Source organism: Rhinatrema bivittatum, chromosome 19, assembly GCF_901001135.1.
Source record: "Rhinatrema bivittatum chromosome 19, aRhiBiv1.1, whole genome shotgun sequence".
In the NCBI taxonomy this organism is placed as follows: domain Eukaryota; kingdom Metazoa; phylum Chordata; class Amphibia; order Gymnophiona; family Rhinatrematidae; genus Rhinatrema; species Rhinatrema bivittatum.
In genome coordinates, this window is record NC_042633.1 from 32,961,743 (window position 1) to 32,982,685 (window position 20,943).

Here is a 20,943-nt window from a genome sequence, read left to right on the forward strand (position 1 = left end):
ACCAATTTAAATTCTATTTTCTTTTTCTTTCACTCCCTCCTCCCATGTCCTACCCCCTTACAGATTTTTAGTGTTATCTGCAAAAAGATTCCACCCCCCCCCCCCCTCAAATCTCTCTGCAGCGACGCTAATAAAGGAATCGGCATCCCTGGCACCGAAGCCTGAGGTACCGCGCTGGTCGCGTGACGCTGGCGTTGCACCTCACCCAGGCCACCGCCCAAACAGGCTGGGCCCAGTCCTGGCTGGTGCCTCCATTACAAGGAGGGGGCCCCCGACCCGCAATCTGCTCATTGCCAAGAGGCCGCGCTCTGCTTCCGCAGTTTTGCCCATTAATAGGGTTGTCCGCCATCCCCTCCTCGCTCTGACTTCGGTGGCGCAGGCTAACGTCCGCTCTCCTCCAGTTCGTCGGGACCCTCGGCCCTGTCTCCACCAAAGGACGAGTTCCTCTGAGCTGCAGGGGGGGGGGGGGTGTGCAGGCGGCACCTTCCTGAGCCTCAGTATTCTGGAGAGGGCCGGGGGGAAGTGTTGTGCGTGTCCCATGGACTGATCTGCTCTCCTTCGCCTGAGTAATTCAGGCACTTCCTTCTCTAGACGTGGCCTTGCCGCCATGCCGCACTCCTTCCCGACCCATTTCCTTGATGACTTTACATACTGAGCTGTGTAACGGGAGAAAGAACATTAAAACACAGAGGCAGAACGCAGTCTGAGCTTCCTCTTCCTCTTCCACCATGCAGTAACTGAATGATTAAAAAAAAAAAAAGTGATTTTTAACTGGTAAAATGAAGAGATCTGAGCTGGGAGTCATCCAGAAGAGGTGAACTTAACTGAACTATGGGGAGCGGGACCCTATTATTGAGCCCTACAAATGTTTCGGTAACGGGACCCTGATTTCTATTGACGGTGAACGTAATGATTAACTCTGGCCTTGCTGCCAGGTTAACAAACCCTGTGGGACTGCAGGGGCAAACCAGGTAATGCCTCAGCTGACCTTGCAGGCTTAGGTCTTACCTTGGCTTCTCCACACATGATTGGACAGTGGGTGGGATCAGTCCTAGGACCACCGCTACTTAATGCTGCAGCACCTGGACATTTAGTTAGCAGCAACCACATCCTTGATGGGTTTTCATCCCCTGCTCTGTCACTGACGTTCTGTGTGACCTAGAGGTGAGTAAATTTATCTCTGTCTGCCTCACTTCTAATCCCCGGCTCTGTCACTGACTCTCTGTGTATAACCTCAGGTGATTCCCTTTATCTCCCTGTGCCTCACTTCTAATCCCCGGCTCTGTCACTGACTCTCTGTGTATAACCTCAGGGTGAGTCCCTTTATCTCCTGTGCCTCACTTCTAATCCCCGGCTCTGTCACTAACTCTCTGTGTATAACCTCAGGGTGAGTCCCTTTATCTCCTGTGCCTCACTTCTAATCCCCAGCTCTGTCACTGACTCTCTGTGTATAACCTCAGGGTGAGTCCCTTTATCTCCTGTGCCTCACTTCTAATCCCCGGCTCTGTCACTAACTCTCTGTGTATAACCTCAGGGTGAGTCCCTTTTTCTCCCTGTGCCTCACTTCTAATCCCCGGCTCTGTCACTGACTCTCTGTGTATAACCTCAGGGTGAGTCCCTTTATCTCCCTGTGCCTCACTTCTAATTCCCGGCTCTGTCACTGACTCTCTGTGTATAACCTCAGGGTGAGTCCCTTTATCTCCTGTGCCTCACATCTAATCCCCGGCTCTGTCACTGACTCCCTGTGTATAACCTCAGGGTGAGTCCCTTTATCTCCTGTGCCTCACTTCTAATCCCCGGCTCTGTCACTGACTCTCTGTGTATAACCTCAGGGTGAGTCCCTTTATCTCCCTGTGCCTCACTTCTAATTCCCGGCTCTGTCACTGACTCTCTGTGTATAACCTCAGGGTGAGTCCCTTTATCTCCCTGTGCCTCACTTCTAATTCCTGGCTCTGTCACTGACTCTCTGTGTATAACCTCAGGGTGAGTCCCTTTATCTCCTGTGCCTCACTTCTAATCCCCGGCTCTGTCACTGACTCTCTGTGTGTGACCTCAGGGTGAGTCACTTTTTCGCCTTTGCCTCACTTCTAATCCCCGGCTCTGTCACTGACTCTCTGTGTGTGACGTCAGGATGAGTCCTTTTATCTCCTATCCCTCACTTCTAATCCCCGGCTCTGTCACTGACTCTCTGTGTATAACCTCAGGGTGAGTCCCTTTATCTCCTGTGCCTCACTTCTAATCCCTGGCTCTGTCACTGACTCTCTGTGTATAACCTCAGGTTGAGTCCCTTTATCTCCCTCTGCCTCACTTCTAATCCCCGGCTCTGTCACTGACTCTCTGTGTATAACCTCAGGGTGAGTCCCTTTATCTCCTGTGCCTCATTTCTAATCCCCAGCTCTGTCGCTGACTCTCTGTGTATAACCTCGGGTGAGTCCCTTTATCTCCCTGTGCCTCACTTCTTATCCCCGGCTCTGTCACTGACTCTCTGTGTGTGACCTCAGGGTGAGTCCCTTTATCTCCTGTGCCTCACTTCTAATCCCCGGCTCTGTCACTGACTCTCTGTGTGTAACCTCAGGGTGAGTCCCTTTATCTCCTGTGCCTCACTTCTAATCCCCGGCTCTGTCACTGACTCTCTGTGTATAACCTCAGGGTGAGTCCCTTTATCTCCTGTGCCTCACTTCTAATCCCCGGCTCTGTCACTGACTCTCTGTGTATAACCTCAGGGTGAGTCCCTTTATCTCCTGTGCCTCACTTCTAATCCCCGGCTCTGTCACTGACTCTCTGTGTGTGACCTCAGGGTGAGTTCCTTTATCTCCCTGTGCCTCACTTCTAATCCCCGGCTCTGTCACTGACTCTCTGTGTGTGACCTCAGGGTGAGTCCCTTTATCTCCTGTGCCTCACTTCTAATCCCCGGCTCTGTCACTGACTCTCTGTGTGTGACCTCAGGGTGAGTTCCTTTATCTCCCTGTGCCTCATTGCTACTCCATCTCCAGCTCTGTCACTGAGGACTAGTCACGTTATTTCTCTGTGCCTCAGGCATTAAAATATATATAAAAAATTGCTTTTTTCTGCACATCCCACTTTGGAAGCTTGAGCAATCCGATGTTCTAAACTTGCTGACTGAATGTGCACTCCTGACATGGTCAGATATGTCCTTTTATCTGAAGGTTCCCATGTGGTTGAAAGGAGCCATTTTACATAAACAGTTTCTCACTACTTGTAAGTATTATGGAATCATGTTGCGGGGTCTTATGTTTTAGACATCCATGATGTGGTACGACAGGAGAAAAGGCCTCAGCCACTTCAATGTCGGGCTCCTCTTCCTGCACGCCTGCCTCTCTCATTCATGGGCACTTGATGAGACACTTGTGGACACCAAGCAAGGGAAGGTCCGGGGACTTCAACTACCGGCACTCTCAGAGTCCGTGACAGCTTTCTTGGGGATCCCCTATGGGGAGCCACCAACAGGGGCCCTGAGATTCCAGAAGCCTGAGCCACGCAAAGCCTGGGATGGGATCCTGGATGCCACCAAGTACGGGCACTCCTGCCACCAGGTGGCTGACACCACGTTCCCAGGCTTTTCCGGCAGCGAGATGTGGAATGCAAACACAGAGCTCAGTGAGGACTGCCTCTACCTCAATGTCTGGGTGCCGTCACCCAGGCCCATGGCGGCGGCTGTCATGGTATGGATCCATGGAGGTGCCTTCTTGTCTGGGTCGTCTTCTCTTGACGTCTATGATGGCAGGTATTTAACCCAGGCTGAAAAAGTGATTGTCGTGACCATGAACTACAGATTGGGGCCTTTGGGGTTTGCAGCATTGCCCGGGAGCCAAGGGATGCAGGGAAATGCCGGCTTGTTTGATCAGAGGCTAGCTCTTCTTTGGGTCCAGGAGAACATTGCACAGTTTGGTGGCAATCCTGAAAGCGTCACCATCTTTGGAATGGATAGCGGAGGGGCTTCGGTGAGTTTCCATGTCCTCTCTCCCAAGAGTCACCCTTTCTTCTCAAGAGCCATCATTGAAAGTGGCTCGGCTAACGCTAAATGGGCTACAGTCACTCAGAAGGAAGCAAGGACCAAGACTCTGGCCTTGGCAAAGTTACTTGCATGTCCCACCACCACCGATACAGAAATCATAACATGCCTCCAAACCAAGGACCCTCAGGAGATTACCAACCACCAGTTTTCTCATTTTTCTAAAGATGTTATTGCGATAACAAATTTTGTGCCCACCATTGATGGAGATTTCCTCACTGACAAACCAGATAAGCTGTTGGAGATGGGGCAATTCAAGGCATCAGAGATCTTGGCGGGAACCGTCAAGAATGAAGGAACTCTCTGGAGCGTGTACTGGGCAGATGGCTTCAGCCTATTCAATGACAGCCTCATTACCAGGGCTCAGTATGAGGAGAACGTGAAGAAGCTCTTCACAAAGGCGGGAGAGCTCGGGGTGGAGTCAGTGCTCCACCAGTACACAGACTGGGAAAACGAGAAGGACCCCAAGAAGAACCGCGATGAGCTGGGAGACTTATTTGGTGATAAAAATTTTGTCTGTCCCCTGGTAGACATGATGCAACAATTTGCAGAACAAGGGCTGAAGATATATTTGTACCGTTTTGACCATCGATCGTCACGGCTGGCATGGCCGGAGTGGATGGGTGTCATGCACACTGGGGAGATAGCTTTCGTCTTTGGGACACCTTTAGATGGCAAACAGAACTACAGTGAAGCTGAGCAGGAGCTGAGCAGGAGGGTGATGAAGTCCTGGGCCAACTTTGCAAGAAGTGGGTAAGTCTCGTTCTTGAGAATGTCAAGTAAATCCAAGAGACCATGGAAGGGTGGGGCATGGTACTACTGGGGGCTACTCTGACGCAGCATCCCCCTCTCCACCATCCACCTCACCCTAAGCCAAGTCCTACATCCTCCTGTCACCAGTGCCCAGCATCTTTCTTCAACCCTCCTGCCCATCACCTTTCTCTTTCATTCCATGCTCGGCACAGCAGCATCACACTAATCTCTTTGCAGTGCCTAGCATCCTCTCTCCTCCCCCTACCTGACCAGAATGTTCTCTCTCTACTCCATCCTCATCTGCCCAGCACCCTTTCTTCACAACTCCCTTACCCACCCAGTTTCCTCTGTTTCCATCCACCACATCTACCCAGCATCCATTATGTTCTTTCTTCTGATGCCATGTCTTAAAATTGGGTAGGGGGCACCTGGAGATTTTTGGTGCTCTAGGCAACCACCTAGTTTGCCTAGTACCAGTAACACTCCTAAATTGTTTCTCTTAGTGTCTTCCTTTTGTATGTATGTATATAATTACAAACCTAGTTGAGTATTTAATGCAATTTTCCCCTTGTTCACACCCTCATTTATTCATTTGTTAACTCGTTTTATTTGTTCAATGTAAAGCACCATGCCTGGCGTTTGTTTTGTTACACTGTAAACCGATGTGATATCCTGGATGAATGTCGGTATATAAAAATTTTAAATAAATAAAATAAATAAATAACTCATGGCTGGGGATTAGGTGCAGGGGATTTTCTCCATATTACTTTGAAAGAACATAAGACTTGCCATACTGGATCAAGCCCAGTATCCTGTTTCCAAAAGAGGCCAATTCAGGTCACAAGGACCTGGCAGGATCCCAAGAGGTAGAGAGATTCCAAGCTGCTTATCCCAAGAATAAGCAGTGCACTTCCAGGAGCTTATGTCTTTTATACCCTAACGGCTTTCTCCACATCCTCAGGCAATGAATTCCAGAGGTTATTTTTGTGTTGGGTAAAAAAAAAAATCTTTTCTATTTGTCTTAAATGTATTACCTAGTAACTTTAGTCTGTGTCTCCTAGTCTTTGTACTCTTTGAAAGAGTAAACTACTAATTCACATTTACCCTCTCCATTCCACTCATTATTTTAAAGACCTCTATCATATCCCCCTCAGCCGTCTCTTCTCCAAGCTGAAGAGTCCTAACCTCTTCAGCCTTTCCTCATAGGGGAGCTGTCCATCCCCTTTATCATTTTGGTTGCCCTTCTCTGTACCTTTTCTAATGCTGTGATCTTTTTTTAGAGATGTAGTAGTGACCAGAATTGCACACAATACTCAAGATGAGGTCACATCATGGAGCGATACAGAGGCATTATGCTATTCTGTTTTGGTCTGCCTAGCAATCCATTTACGGTACTTTCTTGACCGCTGCTGCACACTGAGCAGAGGATTTTAACATATTATCCACAATCACGCCTAGATCCTTTTCCTGGGTGGTGACTCCCTTGCTCTTCCCTACATGCATCCACATTAAATGTCATCTGCTATTTGGATGCCAGTCCTGCAAGATCATCTTGCAATTTCTCACAGTCCTCTTGTGATTTAACAACTCTGAATAATTTCATACCATCAGCAAATTTGATCACCTCACTCACTTGTTGTTCCCCTCTCTAGATCCTTTATGAATGTTACAAAGCAGCAGTCCCAGTACAGATCCCTGGGGCACTCCACTGGCCACCTTTCTTCACTAAGAAAAATGACTATTTAAGCCCTAATCTGTTTTCTGTCTTTTAACCACAGCAGAACATTTGCCTCCTGTCCCATGATTTTTAATTTCATCAAGAATCTCTCATGAATTAATTTGTGAAATACTTTCTGAAAATCCAGATGCACTATGATCTAGCAAATTGGTGAGGCAAGACTTCCCTTGGCTAAATCCAGTTTGACTTTGTCCTATTAAACCGTGTATCTATATGTTCAATAATTTTCTTCTTTACAATACTTGCTACCATTATTCCCAGCATTGATGTCAGGCTCACACATCCACAGTTTTCCAAATCACCCCTGGAACCCTTTTTAAGAACCAGCATCACATTGGCCACCCTCCCATCTTTAGCTTCCATAGCTAATTTTAATGATAGTTTACAGATTACCTGAAGAAGGTCTGAAAGTTCATTTTTCAGTTCTTTCAGCTCTCTGGGATGTATACCATCTGGTCCAGGTGATTAGCCTCTCTTTAGTTTGTCAGTTTGCTTTAGTACATCTTCCAGGTTCACTGGGATTTGTTTCATTTCCTCAGTCATCACCTTTAATGTATAAACAGTTTATTAAGAAACATCAGTAAAACAATATGCAGCATGCAATGACACCTACACAAGGTGCATACAATACAAATAGCTATACATTTCCACGGAAAAAGACAGAAAACGCCTCTGACAAAGGAGGAGCTTATGGACTCTGAATACTTTGCTTTCATGTTTTTATCCAATTTGTAGTGATCCCAATGACAAAGACGATACTGAAAAGAGATGGCCTGTTTACACGAGCACAGAACAAGAGTACCTGTCCATCAAGGCAGACAAACTGAAGAAGAAGGAGAAACTGCGAGCTCGAGAGTGCAGGTTATGGGACTCCTACTTTCCCTCTGGTCCTGAAGCTCACAGGTACCCCACCCCCCCCAGCGACCTATCGGCAAGCTCATTGTAAATCTCATTCTATACACAGGATAAAACTCCCCCCTCCCCTCATACACGAGTCACACCCTATCACTTTATATTAAGGCTAAACACTCCCCTCCCCTCGCCGTCCCTATAAATGTGATTTTCTGTATATTTTTTAATGTGGGTATATCCAAAATAAAATAAGGCTCTTGTTGCAAAAAATTTGCAACACTAATATTGAAAGCACACTGCGCACACACCAAAATTTTTTTTTTTGTTTTAAGGCAGAAAATACTTCAGGTGCCAAATACCAAGTGAATTGCCAACTGATTTGGTAGCGGGCAAAATCAGAAGCCTGAAAAACCTGCTGCTTTTTCTGTGGTACCGCACCTAACCCTTCCCGCTGAAATTTGTTCATAACAACATTCCTATTTTCCTTTCTTTTCCTGAAAATGAGAAAAAAGTCTCTGGAAGCAGCAGAAAATGTATTTAATTGAGCCTCCAGCCTTAATTCTCCACTGTCCAGCGATTTGGGATTGACTTGGCTTTCGTTCGCTGCAGCGGCTCCTTTCCACCACGCTGCTGCCTGCCTCGCTCTCTTCCATTCTCCTTTTCCTATTTTTTTAAGTTTCACATATAAATAGCTCCGACCTGGCCCGTGTTTAGCCGGGGTGGCTGCTCCGGGGGGTATGTGTAATTCTGCCGCTTCTGACACCTGTGAGAGGCACACGCCTTAAAGATTTTTTTTTTTCATGCGTGCGCGCAAAGTGCTTTATTTTATTTATTTAAAGGGGTTTTTTTTAATATACCGTGGCACGTTCCAGACATCACCTGGGTTTACAGTGAACCACATAATTTAGCAACAGGCTTTACAATCAATTTAGAAAGAACAAGCATACATCAAATACGGCCAATGAACATAGCAATAAATCAACCTATAGTACAACTGAATCCAGCCTAATCTCCTGGGGGAAACTATGTATAATTAGGTACATTCAAGCAAATGCAGTAAGAGGAGAGAGGATTGGGATGTATTTGGTGTGGGGTAAGAAGTGTATGAAAGGACATTATGTATTCAAATGATTTTTACCAGGGAGAGGAGACCTTAAGAGTTAAAGTGTGGGAAGGAGAGGAGCAGTGTGAAGAGTTAGCTTCATTTGCACCACTTAAGCTTTGAATGCTAAGTGGGTGGCAAATTATATTGGATTATTTGGTTTTTTAATTACAACATTTTGGTTTCACCTGTGTGATTAATTCTCTTGTGTCATTACCATAATCACAGGGCACGCTGCGGGAGACGAGTAATCCCTTTCACCCCCCCCCCCATCGGATCGGGGGTCAGGCTGAGGCGGGGAACAGCGAACGTCCCGCTTGTGGGGAGGCCTGAATACCCTCCCACAAGCGGTGGCGGCGCGAGATCAGGAAACGTCTGTGCGAGTGCCTTACGCATTAAAGATCTTCCCGCATTGTATGATGAGGTTGCACCCTGTCAACTTATACATCAAATAAAGTCACTTCATGGAAAATCTAGCAAGGAATAATCATTTGCAAGCCTGGGAATGCGTGCTCGCCTGCGTGTATTTGCGTGCAAGTCACTTGTGGCAAAGGACGATTTTATGCATGCGGGGTTTTTTGTGTGCCCTCAAGCCTCCGATGCCACCATCCGCCCAAAGGTCACCGTGGTCCTTGTGTGAGAGGGAGCGAGGTCCATGCGGCCCCCTGCAGTCCGTCAATCCAGCGTCCCCCCCCCATCTGTGGCTATTGGGCAGACCCAACGCCCCTTCTGTCCAGGGCCCCCAATTCACCCCCACCCCCCCCATCCTTCTCACCACAGTTGTGTAACTGAAGACCCATTTCAAAGGCTCCATGGACATCCATCCCCTCCCCTCATCCCACAGTCACTGATGCCAGAAAGCAAGGGCTAGGAGCTGTCAGCATTAACTGAAAGGAGGAACAAAGCTTTTTTTTTTTTTGAGATGTGGCAACCAGAATGGCGGTCACGCCGTAATCTACCCAGGGGCATCAATGATATTTACCGTTCTGTTGTCCAGTCCGTTCCAAATAATCCCTAATATTCCATGCGCTTTTTTTTTAGCGCCATAGCTCCCTGAGTCTGTCTCCACCTGCTGGACAGGAGGCTCAACCCACTGTCTGGACTGATCCGGCCACGTACAGGGAACTAAAGATTTCAATGTATTGGGCCACGGTGACTCAGAGATCCCGTTCCTGGTTCTCAATACGGAGCCTGGCACTGCGCACCTTCATTTAGGATGATTTTCCTCCATGTGCATCACTCTGCATTTGTCCGTGTTAAATTTCGACCGCCATTCGGAGGCCCTCCCCCCTTCTGCAGTTCCCCCCACCGCCTGCTCACGTTTCGACTCCTTTGAATGCCTCTGTGTCACGCGCAGTTGGATCACTGCGCCCGTTCTTCTCTTATCCCGGATCGTTACTGAAATTAGTTAAACCCAGGTCCCAGTGCAGATCTTTGCGGCACTCCCCCCCCCCCCGCCATTGACCTTTCTCCTTTGGCAAAGAGTAGTTTCCCATCTTTTAACCAGTTAACCCACCCACGGTGAGACATCTCCTAACCCATGATCTGCCCAGGAGGTCCTATCGTGAAGAATTTCATCAAACACGTTTTACAAATCCAAGGCTCGCCTTTATCCACAGGCTTATTCACACCTTCAAAGAATTGTACTAGCTTAGGAAGGACATGACCTCCATTTGCTACATCTGTGCTGGCTCTTCCCAATTAAGCCGTGCTTATCTACATGACCAGTAATGTTGGTCTTGAAAATGGCTTCCATCACCGACATCATGCTCACTGATCTGCACTTACCTGGGTCACCCCGGACCCCCTTTCTTGAAACAAATGTCATTACCTGTGCTGCCCTCCAGCCTGCAGGAGTAGAGGCAGGTTTGAAGGGCAGGCTGCAAATTGTAACAGTTCTTCAATTTCATATTTTTATTTATTTAGCATTTGAGTTCCTTTAGAACTCGGGGGTGAATACCATCAAGTCTAGGTTATTTCTACTTTTTAGCCCACAACCTCCCAATAGTTTGTCAATTTGCTCTAGTACCTCTTCCAGATTCGCACTAATTTCACTCAGTTCCTCAATTATCTATAAAGAATGATTCATCCTCCTCAGTGACGACCGAGGAAAAGAAGCAAACACATCACACCAATTTTGACCGCACTTCACTGGCTACCTATCAACGCACGTATTGCCTACAAATCAATGACTATAATCCACAAAATCCTAAATAATGATAATCAAGGTCTTAACTCACTAAACATAATCCCTCAAAAGCCTCAAGAAACCTACGCTCCAATAACTCTGGTTACCTAAACATTGCCCCTGTCAAAGATGCGCATCTGGCAACCACAAGGGAAAGAGCCTTCTCAATTGCCTCACCCAAAATGTGGAACACCCTACCTAAATTCATACGAATTCAACATGCCCTAAAAACTTTCAAGAAGGACTTAAAAACACTAATGTTCCGCAAATTCCTCACTGACTAAATCATCTAATCATCCCGACTCTCAACTGAACTCTCAATTCTTTACTGCATAACTATTCCCCATCTCCCTGTACCTGCATGCCCTCCCCTTCTAACCTAATAATAACTCACTCTGGACTTGTTATCCATTTCTCTGATATTGTTTAAATGGTTTTATACTGCTACCCAACTGTTAGAATCTGTTCAACGTTCTTATTACTGCTCAGTTACAAGATAAATGTATACTTTTGTAAACCGTTATGATGGCTCAACCGAATAACGGTATATAAAACTCATTAAATAAATTTAATTTTTCTGCTATGGCCTTTTTTGAAATTGATTGTGTGTCTTCCTTTATTTTTTGATATATTGTGTATTTGTGGAAGTACATTCTACTTCTAGCTAGTTTTTGTCTTCTCCTTATTGGGTATTTAAAATCTCCAATTATTATTACTTTCGTTTCCACGTTATTAGCCAGTCTAACCTCTGTTGGCATATCACAGTCTGTTTCACCGTCTTAGTCAGTTAGATGGTAGTAAACCCTACTACTATACTCCTCCCCATCATGCACAGAATTTCTATCCATAGAAATTCCAAAGTGCAATGTATTTCCTGCAGAATTTGCATCCTACTTGATGCTATGGAATAATTAACATACAGTGCCACACCTCCACTACTTCTGTCTGCTCCGTCATTTCAGTATATTTTCTTCCCTGGTGTCACCGTGACCCCCATTAGTTGTCCTTTTTCCATTGGGTCTCTAAGCTGTCTATTATGTCAACACCTTCACCTAGTACCACCCACCAACTCTCCCATCTTATTTTTTTTAGATTTCTGGCATTTGCATACAGACACCTAAACTTATTCTTCTACCCTATTTCACAGCCTGTTTACTAGAAAAGTTGATACAGGTAATTTAGAATCAGTTCAATAAAATGTGGTATCCCGCTGTTCAAACCAATTAAAATCATAGCATTTTACAATTAAAATTGTAAATCGTCATGCATAAACAACATCACAAAGGACCGACCTACGTGTATAATAAAACAGGACCTGCCGACCAGAAATCATATAAACGCACAGCTGCATTCAAGTTAACACAGCCCCCTCAACACTCACTCCCAATCTCTTCAAATCCTCAGTTCAATCACCACAGTCACAGAGCAGGAAACACAAAAAGTCCAGACATCAGCTTCTTTCCATACTCTTGCTGTCAGAATAAACCTGATTTCCCTTTTTTTTTTTTGTTTTAATGGCGTTTTATGTGGAAAAGCTGCTCCAAACCATGCACTCCCGAGTGACTGTGGGCATTCCCTCATACTCCGGTGCACAGGTGCCAGCTCCATGGGTGCAGCGGGCGCTCGGGCACCCCCCGGATTCTGAGCAAACTCTTTTTCCACCGTGACCAGGGAGAAGAGGCAATCTACGTTGCGTTTAGCACCCTCGGATCTTTTTTTTTTGAAGAGTTGGCGCCCCTGCGACCTTTTGTCAGTGGAAGAACAATGACCTGAATCCACAGAGGGTGACTACACTGGGTCCCTGCGGGTGGGGCTGTGGGAAAGGGGGGTGAGCCTGAGGCATTATATAATTCAAGGAGAGACCAGAGAGAGAGAGAGAGAGAGAAGACTGGGAGGAAGGCCAGAGGACCAGGACCTACACATCCTGATCGGCTGGCGGTGAGTGGCGGAGGCGCTGTGGCACTCCCGGCTCAAACTTTACTTATAAGGGGCTTGTGGACGCATAATCCTTGCCTAGGCTAAGGAATCGGACTTTGCTGGCCGGGGCTCTCGTCTAGGGTGGATTATGCCCAGAACAACAACAACAAAAAAAAAAAAAAACCCCTCACCTAAGAATTGTAGCGGTGATTGGGAAGAGGCCAGGACTCGGCAGAGTGGTGTGGGACGCCCCAGCTGTGGACGCGGAGGCGAAAGGAAGCTTAATCTCAGGAAGGCAGAGGGAAAACTTTGGGCGCGGAGAGGCGGTCGCCATCTGTAAGACAAACTTACGCAAGTGCCCGCAGCCAGCCTGCCGGAGCTGAGAGGAGAGGGACCAGCAAGTCCACCGTGGACGAAGCCGGCGAGTGTACGGGGGAAGGTGGCCGCGGCAGGCTGGAGGAAGGGCCGGTAGCCATCTTAAGAACTCTTGTGTGACACTGCTCGCCTCTTCCGCTCGGGAGGTGGCGTGGAAGCACCCGCTTGACCCAGCGTACCAGCCACAGCAGAAGGGAGTGTGCGCGCGCTCACTCCTGTGTCGTAGAAAGAGTGAGAGTGTTAGGTCACAGAAAGACCATAGGGGGTGAGAGGAGGATCTGCTGCTGAGCAGGGGAGGGGAGAGAGACAGGTGGGAGAGGGGGACCCGTACCTAACTGCTGCAGGAGAAGCGGGGTTGGAGGTCCGAAGGACCTGGTAGTGGGCAGGGGGAGAGATGGAGGGAAGGGGGAAAGAGAGGAAGGGAAGATGGATCACGGTACCTCCCTAGACAGTAATAAGATTGTGGGGATAGAGAACGGGGCAAGCGATAAGCTATTTGGGGCATGGAATTATTGAACCTCGATTCTAAATATGCATTACTTGGTTAGAGACTTCCAGAGTATGGTGAACTGTATTTCTGTTTTACATATCATCACAATTTATAATGTTGCACCTATGTAAACATATTTGCATATGCAAATTCAATGCCAATTTATGTCCTGCATTTGGTTCTTTTTGGACACAAATATCCTTTAGGGGTACACATCCTCCTTTTTTGGAGATGAGTATCTTCCTTATGGAGTACATCATTTTTGGAGGAGAGTATCCTCCTTTTGGGGTACACATCCTCCCTTTCTGGAGGTGAGAATCCTCCTTTTGGGGTCACATCCTCCCTTTTTGGAGGTGAGAATCCTCCTTTTGGGGTACACATCCTCCCTTTCTGGAGGTGAGAATCCTCCTTTTGGGGTCACATCCTCCCTTTCTGGAGGTGAGAATCCTCCTTTTGGGGTCACATCCTCCCTTTCTGGAGGTGAGAATCCTCCTTTTGGGGTCACATCCTCCCTTTTTGGAAGTCAGTATCCTCCTTTTGGGGTCACATCCTCCCTTTTTGGAGGTGAGTATCCTCCTTTTGGGTACTACTCATGTCCAGACCTGGTGCGAGGATATCGCATCCCGACACCTGAGTTACACCCTATCACTTTATATTAAGGATAAAACTCCCCCTCCCCTCACTGTCCCTCATACACGAGTCACACCCTATCACTTTATATTAAGGATAAAACTCCCCCTCCCCTCACTGTCCCACATACACGAGTCACACCCTATCACTTTATATTAAGGATAAAACTCCCCCTCCCCTCACTGTCCCACATACACGAGTCACACCCTATCACTTTATATTAAGGATAAAACTCCCCCTCCCCTCACTGTCCCACATACACGAGTTACACCCCATCACTTTATATTAAGGATAAAACTCCCCCTCCCCTCACTGTCCCACATACACGAGTCACACCCTATCACTTTATATTAAGGATAAAACTCCCCCTCCCCTCACTGTCCCACATACACGAGTCACACCCTATCACTTTATATTAAGGATAAAACCTCCCCCTCCCCTCACTGTCCCTCATACACGAGTCACACCCTATCACTTTATATTAAGGATAAAACTGCCCCTCCCCTCACTGTCCCTCAAACACGAGTCACACCCTATCACTTTATATTAAGGATAAAACTCCCCCTCCCCTCACTGTCCCTCATACACGAGTCACACCCTATCACTTTATATTAAGGATAAAACTCCCCCTCCCTCACTGTCCCACATACACGAGTCACACCCTATCACTTTATATTAAGGATAAAACTCCCCCTCCCCTCACTGTCCCTCATACACGAGTCACACCCTATCACTTTATATTAAGGATAAACTCCCCTCCCCTCACTGTCCCTCATACACGAGTCACACCCTATCACTTTATATTAAGGATAAAACTCCCCCTCCCCTCACTGTCCCTCATACACGAGTCACACCCTATCACTTTATATTAAGGATAAAACTCCCCCTCCCCTCACTATCCCTCATACACGAGTCACACCCTATCACTTTATATTAAGGATAAAACTCCCCCTCCCCTCACTGTCCCTCATACACGAGTCACACCCTATCACTTTATATTAAGGATAAAGCATCCCCTCCCCTCGCTGTCCCTCATACACGAGTTGCAGTCTTAACTTCTTTTGCTCTATATACTTCTGTATTTACTAGCTTGTACAACCTCAGTTTTTTCTTTTGAAATATGTATACATTTGTATTATTGTTAAATTCAAATAAAAATAAAGATATAAAAAAAAAGTAGTTTGTGGTGCACAGGTCAAGGCGAGGGTGTTTTCAGGGGTGGCAAATTATCAGGAGATAGAAGACAGGAGAAGTATTTAGGATTTAAGAAAACTTAGGATGTGACTGTTTCCAGGACTGGTTAGTAGGCAATGAGGTGGTGAGTTATTTCCATGCTACAAAAGTAGAAATTTTAGTTTATTTTCGTGTGTGTTGATGTAAGTTAATTGTTTTACTGTTTTAACTTATGCTGTGTGTCGCTCAGAATGATTTTTTACTCAAGTCGTGGGGTATAAAAAAGGTTTTAAATAAATACATCTATAGCCTGGGTCTTAGGGAGCTGGAGTCATATCAGTCTCCGATTTCATGACTTTCTGGATATGACCTCGAAGTGAGTCCCTGTATCTCCTGTGCCTCACTTCTAATCCCCGGCTCTGTCACTGACTCTCTGTGTATAACCTCAGGGTGAGTCCCTTTATCTCCTGTGCCTCACTTCTAATCCCCGGCTCTGTCACTGACTCTCTGTGTATAACCTCAGGATGAGTCCCTTTATCTCCTGTGCCTCACTTCTAATCCCCGGCTCTGTCACTGACTCTCTGTGTATAACCTCAGGGTGAGTCCCTTTATCTCCTGTGTCTCACTTCTAATCCCCGGCTCTGTCACTGACTCTCTGTGTATACCTCAGGGTGAGTCCCTTTATTTCCTGTGCCTCACTTCTAATCCCCGGCTCTGTCACTGACTCTCTGTGTATAACCTCAGGGTGAGTCCCTTTATCTCCCTGTGCCTCACTTCTAATCCCCGGCTCTGTCACTGACTCTCTGTGTATAACCTCAGGGTGAGTCCCTTTATCTCCTGTGTCTCACTTCTAATCCCCGGCTCTGTCACTGACTCTCTGTGTATAACCTCAGGGTGAGTCCCTTTATTTCCTGTGCCTCACTTCTAATCCCCGGCTCTGTCACTGACTCTCTGTGTATAACCTCAGGGTGAGTCCCTTTATCTCCCTGTGCCTCACTTCTAATCCCCGGCTCTGTCACTGACTCTCTGTGTATAACCTCAGGGTGAGTCCCTTTATCTCCTGTGCCTCACTTCTAATCCCCAGCTCTGTCACTGATAATCTGTATGATTCAAGGTCAGTCACTTTATTCCTGTCACTGACACTTTGTTCTAATCCATCCCTGGCTCTATCATTTGGAACAAGTCACATTATCTCTCAGTGCCTCAGGTTCCACAGGAGTAATGGTGTAAAAAAAATATAAATAAAACTGCTTTTGCTGCACTTTGAAAGCTTGTTGAGTAATCTGATCTAAAAACTTGCTGGCTGACTCTGCATTCCAGACATAGACAGACATGTAACATAGCAGGACCCATTCATCCTACTATTTGTACACGCTAACATGTAAACCGATGTGATGTACCCCAACGCATGTCGGTATATAAATGCAAATAAATAAATAATAATCTCTTTTAGACATCCATGATGTGGAACGACAGGAGAAAAGGTCTCAGCCACTTCAATGTCGGGCTCCTCTTCCTGCACGCCTGCCTCTCTCATTCATGGGCACTTGACGAGACACTTGTGGACACCAAGCAAGGGAAGGTCCGGGGACTTAAACTACCGGCACTCTCAGAGTCCGTGACAGCTTTCTTGGGGATCCCCTATGGGGAGCCACCAACAGGGGCCCTGAGATTCCAGAAGCCTGAGCCACGCAAAGCCTGGGATGGGATCCTGGATGCCACCAAGTACGGGCACTCCTGCCACCAGGTGGCTGACACCACGTTCCCAGGCTTTTCCGGCAGCGAGATGTGGAATGCAAACACAGAGCTCAGTGAGGACTGCCTCTACCTCAATGTCTGGGTGCCGTCACCCAGGCCCATGGCGGCGGCTGTCATGGTATGGATCCATGGTGGTGGCTTCTTGTCTGGGACGTCTTCTCTTGACGTCTATGATGGCAGGTATCTAACCCAGGCTGAAAATGTGATTGTCGTGACCATAAACTACAGATTGGGGCCTTTGGGTTTTCTAGCATTGCCAGGGTGCCAAGGGGTGCATGGAAATGCCGGCTTGTTTGATCAGAGGCTAGCTCTTCTTTGGGTCCAGGAGAACATTGCACAGTTTGGTGGCAATCCTGAAGGCATCACCATCTTTGGAGAGAGTGCCGGAGGGGCTTCGGTGAGTTTCCATGTCCTCTCTCCCAAGAGTCACCCCTTCTTCACAAGAGCCATCATTGAAAGTGGCTCGGCTAATGCTAAATGGGCTGCAGTCACTCAGAAGGAAGCAAGGACCAGGACTCTGGCCTTGGCCAAGTTACTTGCATGTCCCACCACCACCGATACAGAAATCATAACATGCCTCCAAACCAAGGACCCTCAGGAGATTACCAACCACCAGTTTTCTCTTCCTTTGCATGGCAGTTTTAGGTTCACACATTTTTTGCCCACCATTGATGGAGATTTCCTCACAGACATGCCAGAGAAACTGTTGGAGATGGGGCAATTCAAGGCATCAGAGATCTTGGCGGGAATCGTCAAGAATGAAGGAACTTTATTCAGCGTTTTCTGGGCAGCTGGCTTCAGCCCATTCAATGACAGCCTCATTACCAGGGCTCAGTATGAGGAGAACGTGAAGAAGCTCTTCACAAAGGCGGGAGAGCTCGGGGTGGAGTCAGTGCTCTTCCAGTACACAGACTGGGAAGATGAGAAGGACCCCAAGAAAAACCGCGATGAACTGGGGAACTTATTTGGTGATGAAAGTGTCCTCTGTCCCTTGGTAGGCATGATCCAACGATTTGCAGAACGAGGGCTCACGACATATTTGTACCGTTTTGACCATCGATCGTCACAGCTGGCATGGCCGGAGTGGATGGGTGTCATGCACACTGGGGAGATAGCTTTCATCTTTGGGTCACCTTTAGATGGGAAACAGAACTACAGTGAAGCTGAGCAGGAGCTGAGCAGGATGGTGATGAGGTCCTGGGCCAACTTTGCAAGAAGTGGGTAAGTCTCATTCTTGAGAATGTCAAGTAAATACAAGAGACCATGGACCCTGATACCACTACATTAACAAACATGGCTGGGGACTAAGTGGAGTGGACTTTCTCCATGTAATTGTAAGGCAGTCACAAAGTGATTGCACCAAGGTGTATTTGTGCATAATTTTAATCCTTGTAAGTATTTAATAATGTCATGATGATCATGGTGTGGGAATACTCTGACTGTGGTCAATGAACGTGGTTGGGAATGCCTGACCGCTGTGATGATCTTGTGACTGTGGTTACTGGGCGTATTTGGGAATGCCTGACCAAGATGTGATGATCTTGGGACTGTGGTCACGGACCTTGGTTGGGAATGCCTGACCAAGATGTGATGATCTTGGGACTGTGGTCACGCACCGTGGTTGGGAATGCCTGACCAAGATGTGATGATCTTGGGACTGTGGTCACGCACCGTGGTTGCGAATGCCTGACCAAGATGTGATGATCTTGGGACTGTGGTCACGCACCGTGGTTGGAAATGCCTGACCAAGATGTGATGATCTTGGGGACTGTGGTCACGCACCGTGGTTGGAAATGCCTGACCAAGATGTGATGATCTTGGGACTGTGGTCACGCACCGTGGTTGAGAATGCCTGACCAAGATGTGATGATCTTCTGACTGTGGTCACGCACCGTGGTTGAGAATGTCTGACCAAGATGTGATGTTCTTGTGACTGTGGTCACGGACCGTGGTTGGGCTTGCCTGACCAAGATGTGATGATCCTGTGACTGTAGTCACCGACCATGACTGACCACAGAGTGGTAATCCGGTGATTGTGTGAAAAAAAAAAAAACAGATTTCAAAATATTCAGATTTTTATATTTCTCTGGAAAGGAGCTTATGGACTCTGAATATTTTTTTTTCCTCATTTTTATCCAATTTGTAGTGATCCCAATGACAAAGGCGATAATGAAAAGAAATGGCCTGTTTACACGAGCACAGAACAAGAGTACCTGTCCATCAAGGCAGACAAACTGAAGAAGAAGGAGAAACTGCGAGCTCGAGAGTGCAGGTTCTGGGACTCCTACTTTCCTCTGGTCCTGAAGCTCACAGGTACCCACCCCCCCAGCGACCTATCGGCAAGCTCATTGTAAATCTCATTCTATACACAGGCACGTCACATTAAGAATAAAACACCCGTATCCCTCACTGTCACTTGTACACGAGTCACACCCTATCACTTTATATTAAGGATAAAACTCCCCCTCCCCTCACTGTCCTTCATACACGAGTCACACCCTATCACTTTATATTAAGGATAAAACTCCCCCTCCCCTCGCTGTTCCTCATACACGAGTCACACCCTATCACTTTATATTAAGGATAATACTCCCCCTCCCCTCACTGTCCCATATACACGAGTCACACCCTATCACTTTATATTAAGGATAAAACTCCCCCTCCCCTCGCTGTTCCTCATACACGAGTCACACCCTATCACTTTATATTAAGGATAAAACACTTGCTCCTCTCACTGTCCCACATACATGAGTCACACCCTATCACTTTATATTAAGGATAATACTCCCCCTCCCCTCACTGTCCCATATACACGAGTCACACCCTATCACTTTATATTAAGGATAAAACTCCCCCTCCCCTCACTGTCCCTCATACACGAGTCACACCCTATCACTTTATATTAAGGATAAAACTCCCCCCTCCCCTCACTGTCTCTCATACACGAGTCACACCCTATCACTTTATATTGATTTTATTTATTTATTGGATTTTGTATACCGTCACTCGGGGTCCATCGTAACGGTTCACAACAATAAATAATAATATACAATAAATATACTAAAATCAACTTCATAAAACTAGAAAAATAAAACAAATTGCAAACATCCAAATAAAAACATCTTATAAAACAAATCAATAAACCTATCGAACAGTTACCCCTACCTCCTCCTATCTCTTATGACTAATGTGTGGTGGTAACAATAACACCCAAACAACCTTCACTAAAATAGGGTAAAAATAGATAAAACTGTAAAATCAAAACATAAAAACCCAATTTAAGATGGGTTGGGGGGTAGGCCTCCTTAAAAAGCCATGTTTTTAGGACCCTCTTAAACTGTTTAAAATTCGTCTCCGTTCGAATCTCTGCGGGGAGCATGTCCCATATTTTAGGACCTGGCAAGGACAGAGCTCTGTCCCTCACTTGATTCAGCCCTGCTGATTGCACTGATGGAACAGTAAGTAAGCCTTTATTGGCAGAACGTACTTTGATAGCCGCATTTAGCCAGTCCCCCTGGTCTCCATAAATCAACTTGTGCCAAATGCAATTTAAATACGAAGTATAAAAGTTCTGTTCCCCTTGCTGTCACTGTAAATGTTTCACCATGTATTTTAATAATAAAAGTTGAAATTTTAGTTTCACGTGTGTGATTAATTCTCTCGTGCCATTACCGTAATCACAGGGCACGCTGCGGGAGACGAGTAATCCCTTTCACCCCCCATGGGATCGGGGGTCAGGCTGAGTCGGGGAACGGCGAATGTCCCGGGGAGATGAGAGAGGCCTGAACACCCTCCCCACAAGCGGCGGCGGCGTGAGATCAGGAAACATCTGTGCGAGTGCCTTACGCATTAAAGATCTTCCCGCATTGTATGATGAGGTTGCACCCTGTCAACTTATACGTCAAATAAAGTCACTTAATGGCAAATCTAGCAA

At 46.7% G+C, this 20,943-nt stretch overlaps 2 protein-coding genes across 3 annotated transcripts; both read left to right on the forward strand.

Moving 5' to 3' along the window:
• Nucleotides 1–1,074: 1,074 nt before the first annotated feature.
• Nucleotides 1,075–8,980, forward strand: LOC115080781 (cholinesterase-like). Its single transcript, XM_029585187.1, has 4 exons — nucleotides 1,075–1,164; nucleotides 3,261–4,786; nucleotides 7,260–7,427; nucleotides 8,707–8,980. The coding sequence occupies exons 2-4, from the start codon at nucleotides 3,267–3,269 to the stop codon at nucleotides 8,963–8,965; spliced, it is 1,947 nt and encodes a 648-aa protein (XP_029441047.1). The 5' UTR covers nucleotides 1,075–1,164; nucleotides 3,261–3,266; the 3' UTR covers nucleotides 8,966–8,980.
• Nucleotides 1,082–20,943, forward strand: LOC115080782 (cholinesterase-like). Of its 2 annotated transcripts, none has more exons than XM_029585188.1 (4): nucleotides 1,082–1,164; nucleotides 16,705–18,230; nucleotides 19,156–19,322; nucleotides 20,693–20,943. In XM_029585188.1, the coding sequence occupies exons 2-4, from the start codon at nucleotides 16,711–16,713 to the stop codon at nucleotides 20,713–20,715; spliced, it is 1,710 nt and encodes a 569-aa protein (XP_029441048.1). In that variant the 5' UTR covers nucleotides 1,082–1,164; nucleotides 16,705–16,710; the 3' UTR covers nucleotides 20,716–20,943. The 2 variants fall into 2 exon arrangements, with proteins under 2 accessions (XP_029441048.1, XP_029441049.1); XM_029585189.1 differs by lacking the exon at nucleotides 1,082–1,164 and adding an exon at nucleotides 12,474–12,604.

Bases quoted from the DNA above. Each gene is read 5' to 3' on its own strand.
- LOC115080781 (XM_029585187.1), top strand. From the start codon at position 3,267: ATGATGTGGTACGACAGGAGAAAAGGCCTCAGCCACTTCAATGTCGGG. The intron at 4,787-7,259 runs GTAAGTCTCGTT...TCCAATTTGTAG, and splicing joins GCCAACTTTGCAAGAAGTGG to TGATCCCAATGACAAAGACG. The intron at 7,428-8,706 runs GTACCCCACCCC...CCATAATCACAG, and splicing joins TCTGGTCCTGAAGCTCACAG to GGCACGCTGCGGGAGACGAG.
- LOC115080782 (XM_029585188.1), top strand. From the start codon at position 16,711: ATGATGTGGAACGACAGGAGAAAAGGTCTCAGCCACTTCAATGTCGGG. The intron at 18,231-19,155 runs GTAAGTCTCATT...TCCAATTTGTAG, and splicing joins GCCAACTTTGCAAGAAGTGG to TGATCCCAATGACAAAGGCG. The intron at 19,323-20,692 runs GTACCCACCCCC...CCGTAATCACAG, and splicing joins TCTGGTCCTGAAGCTCACAG to GGCACGCTGCGGGAGACGAG.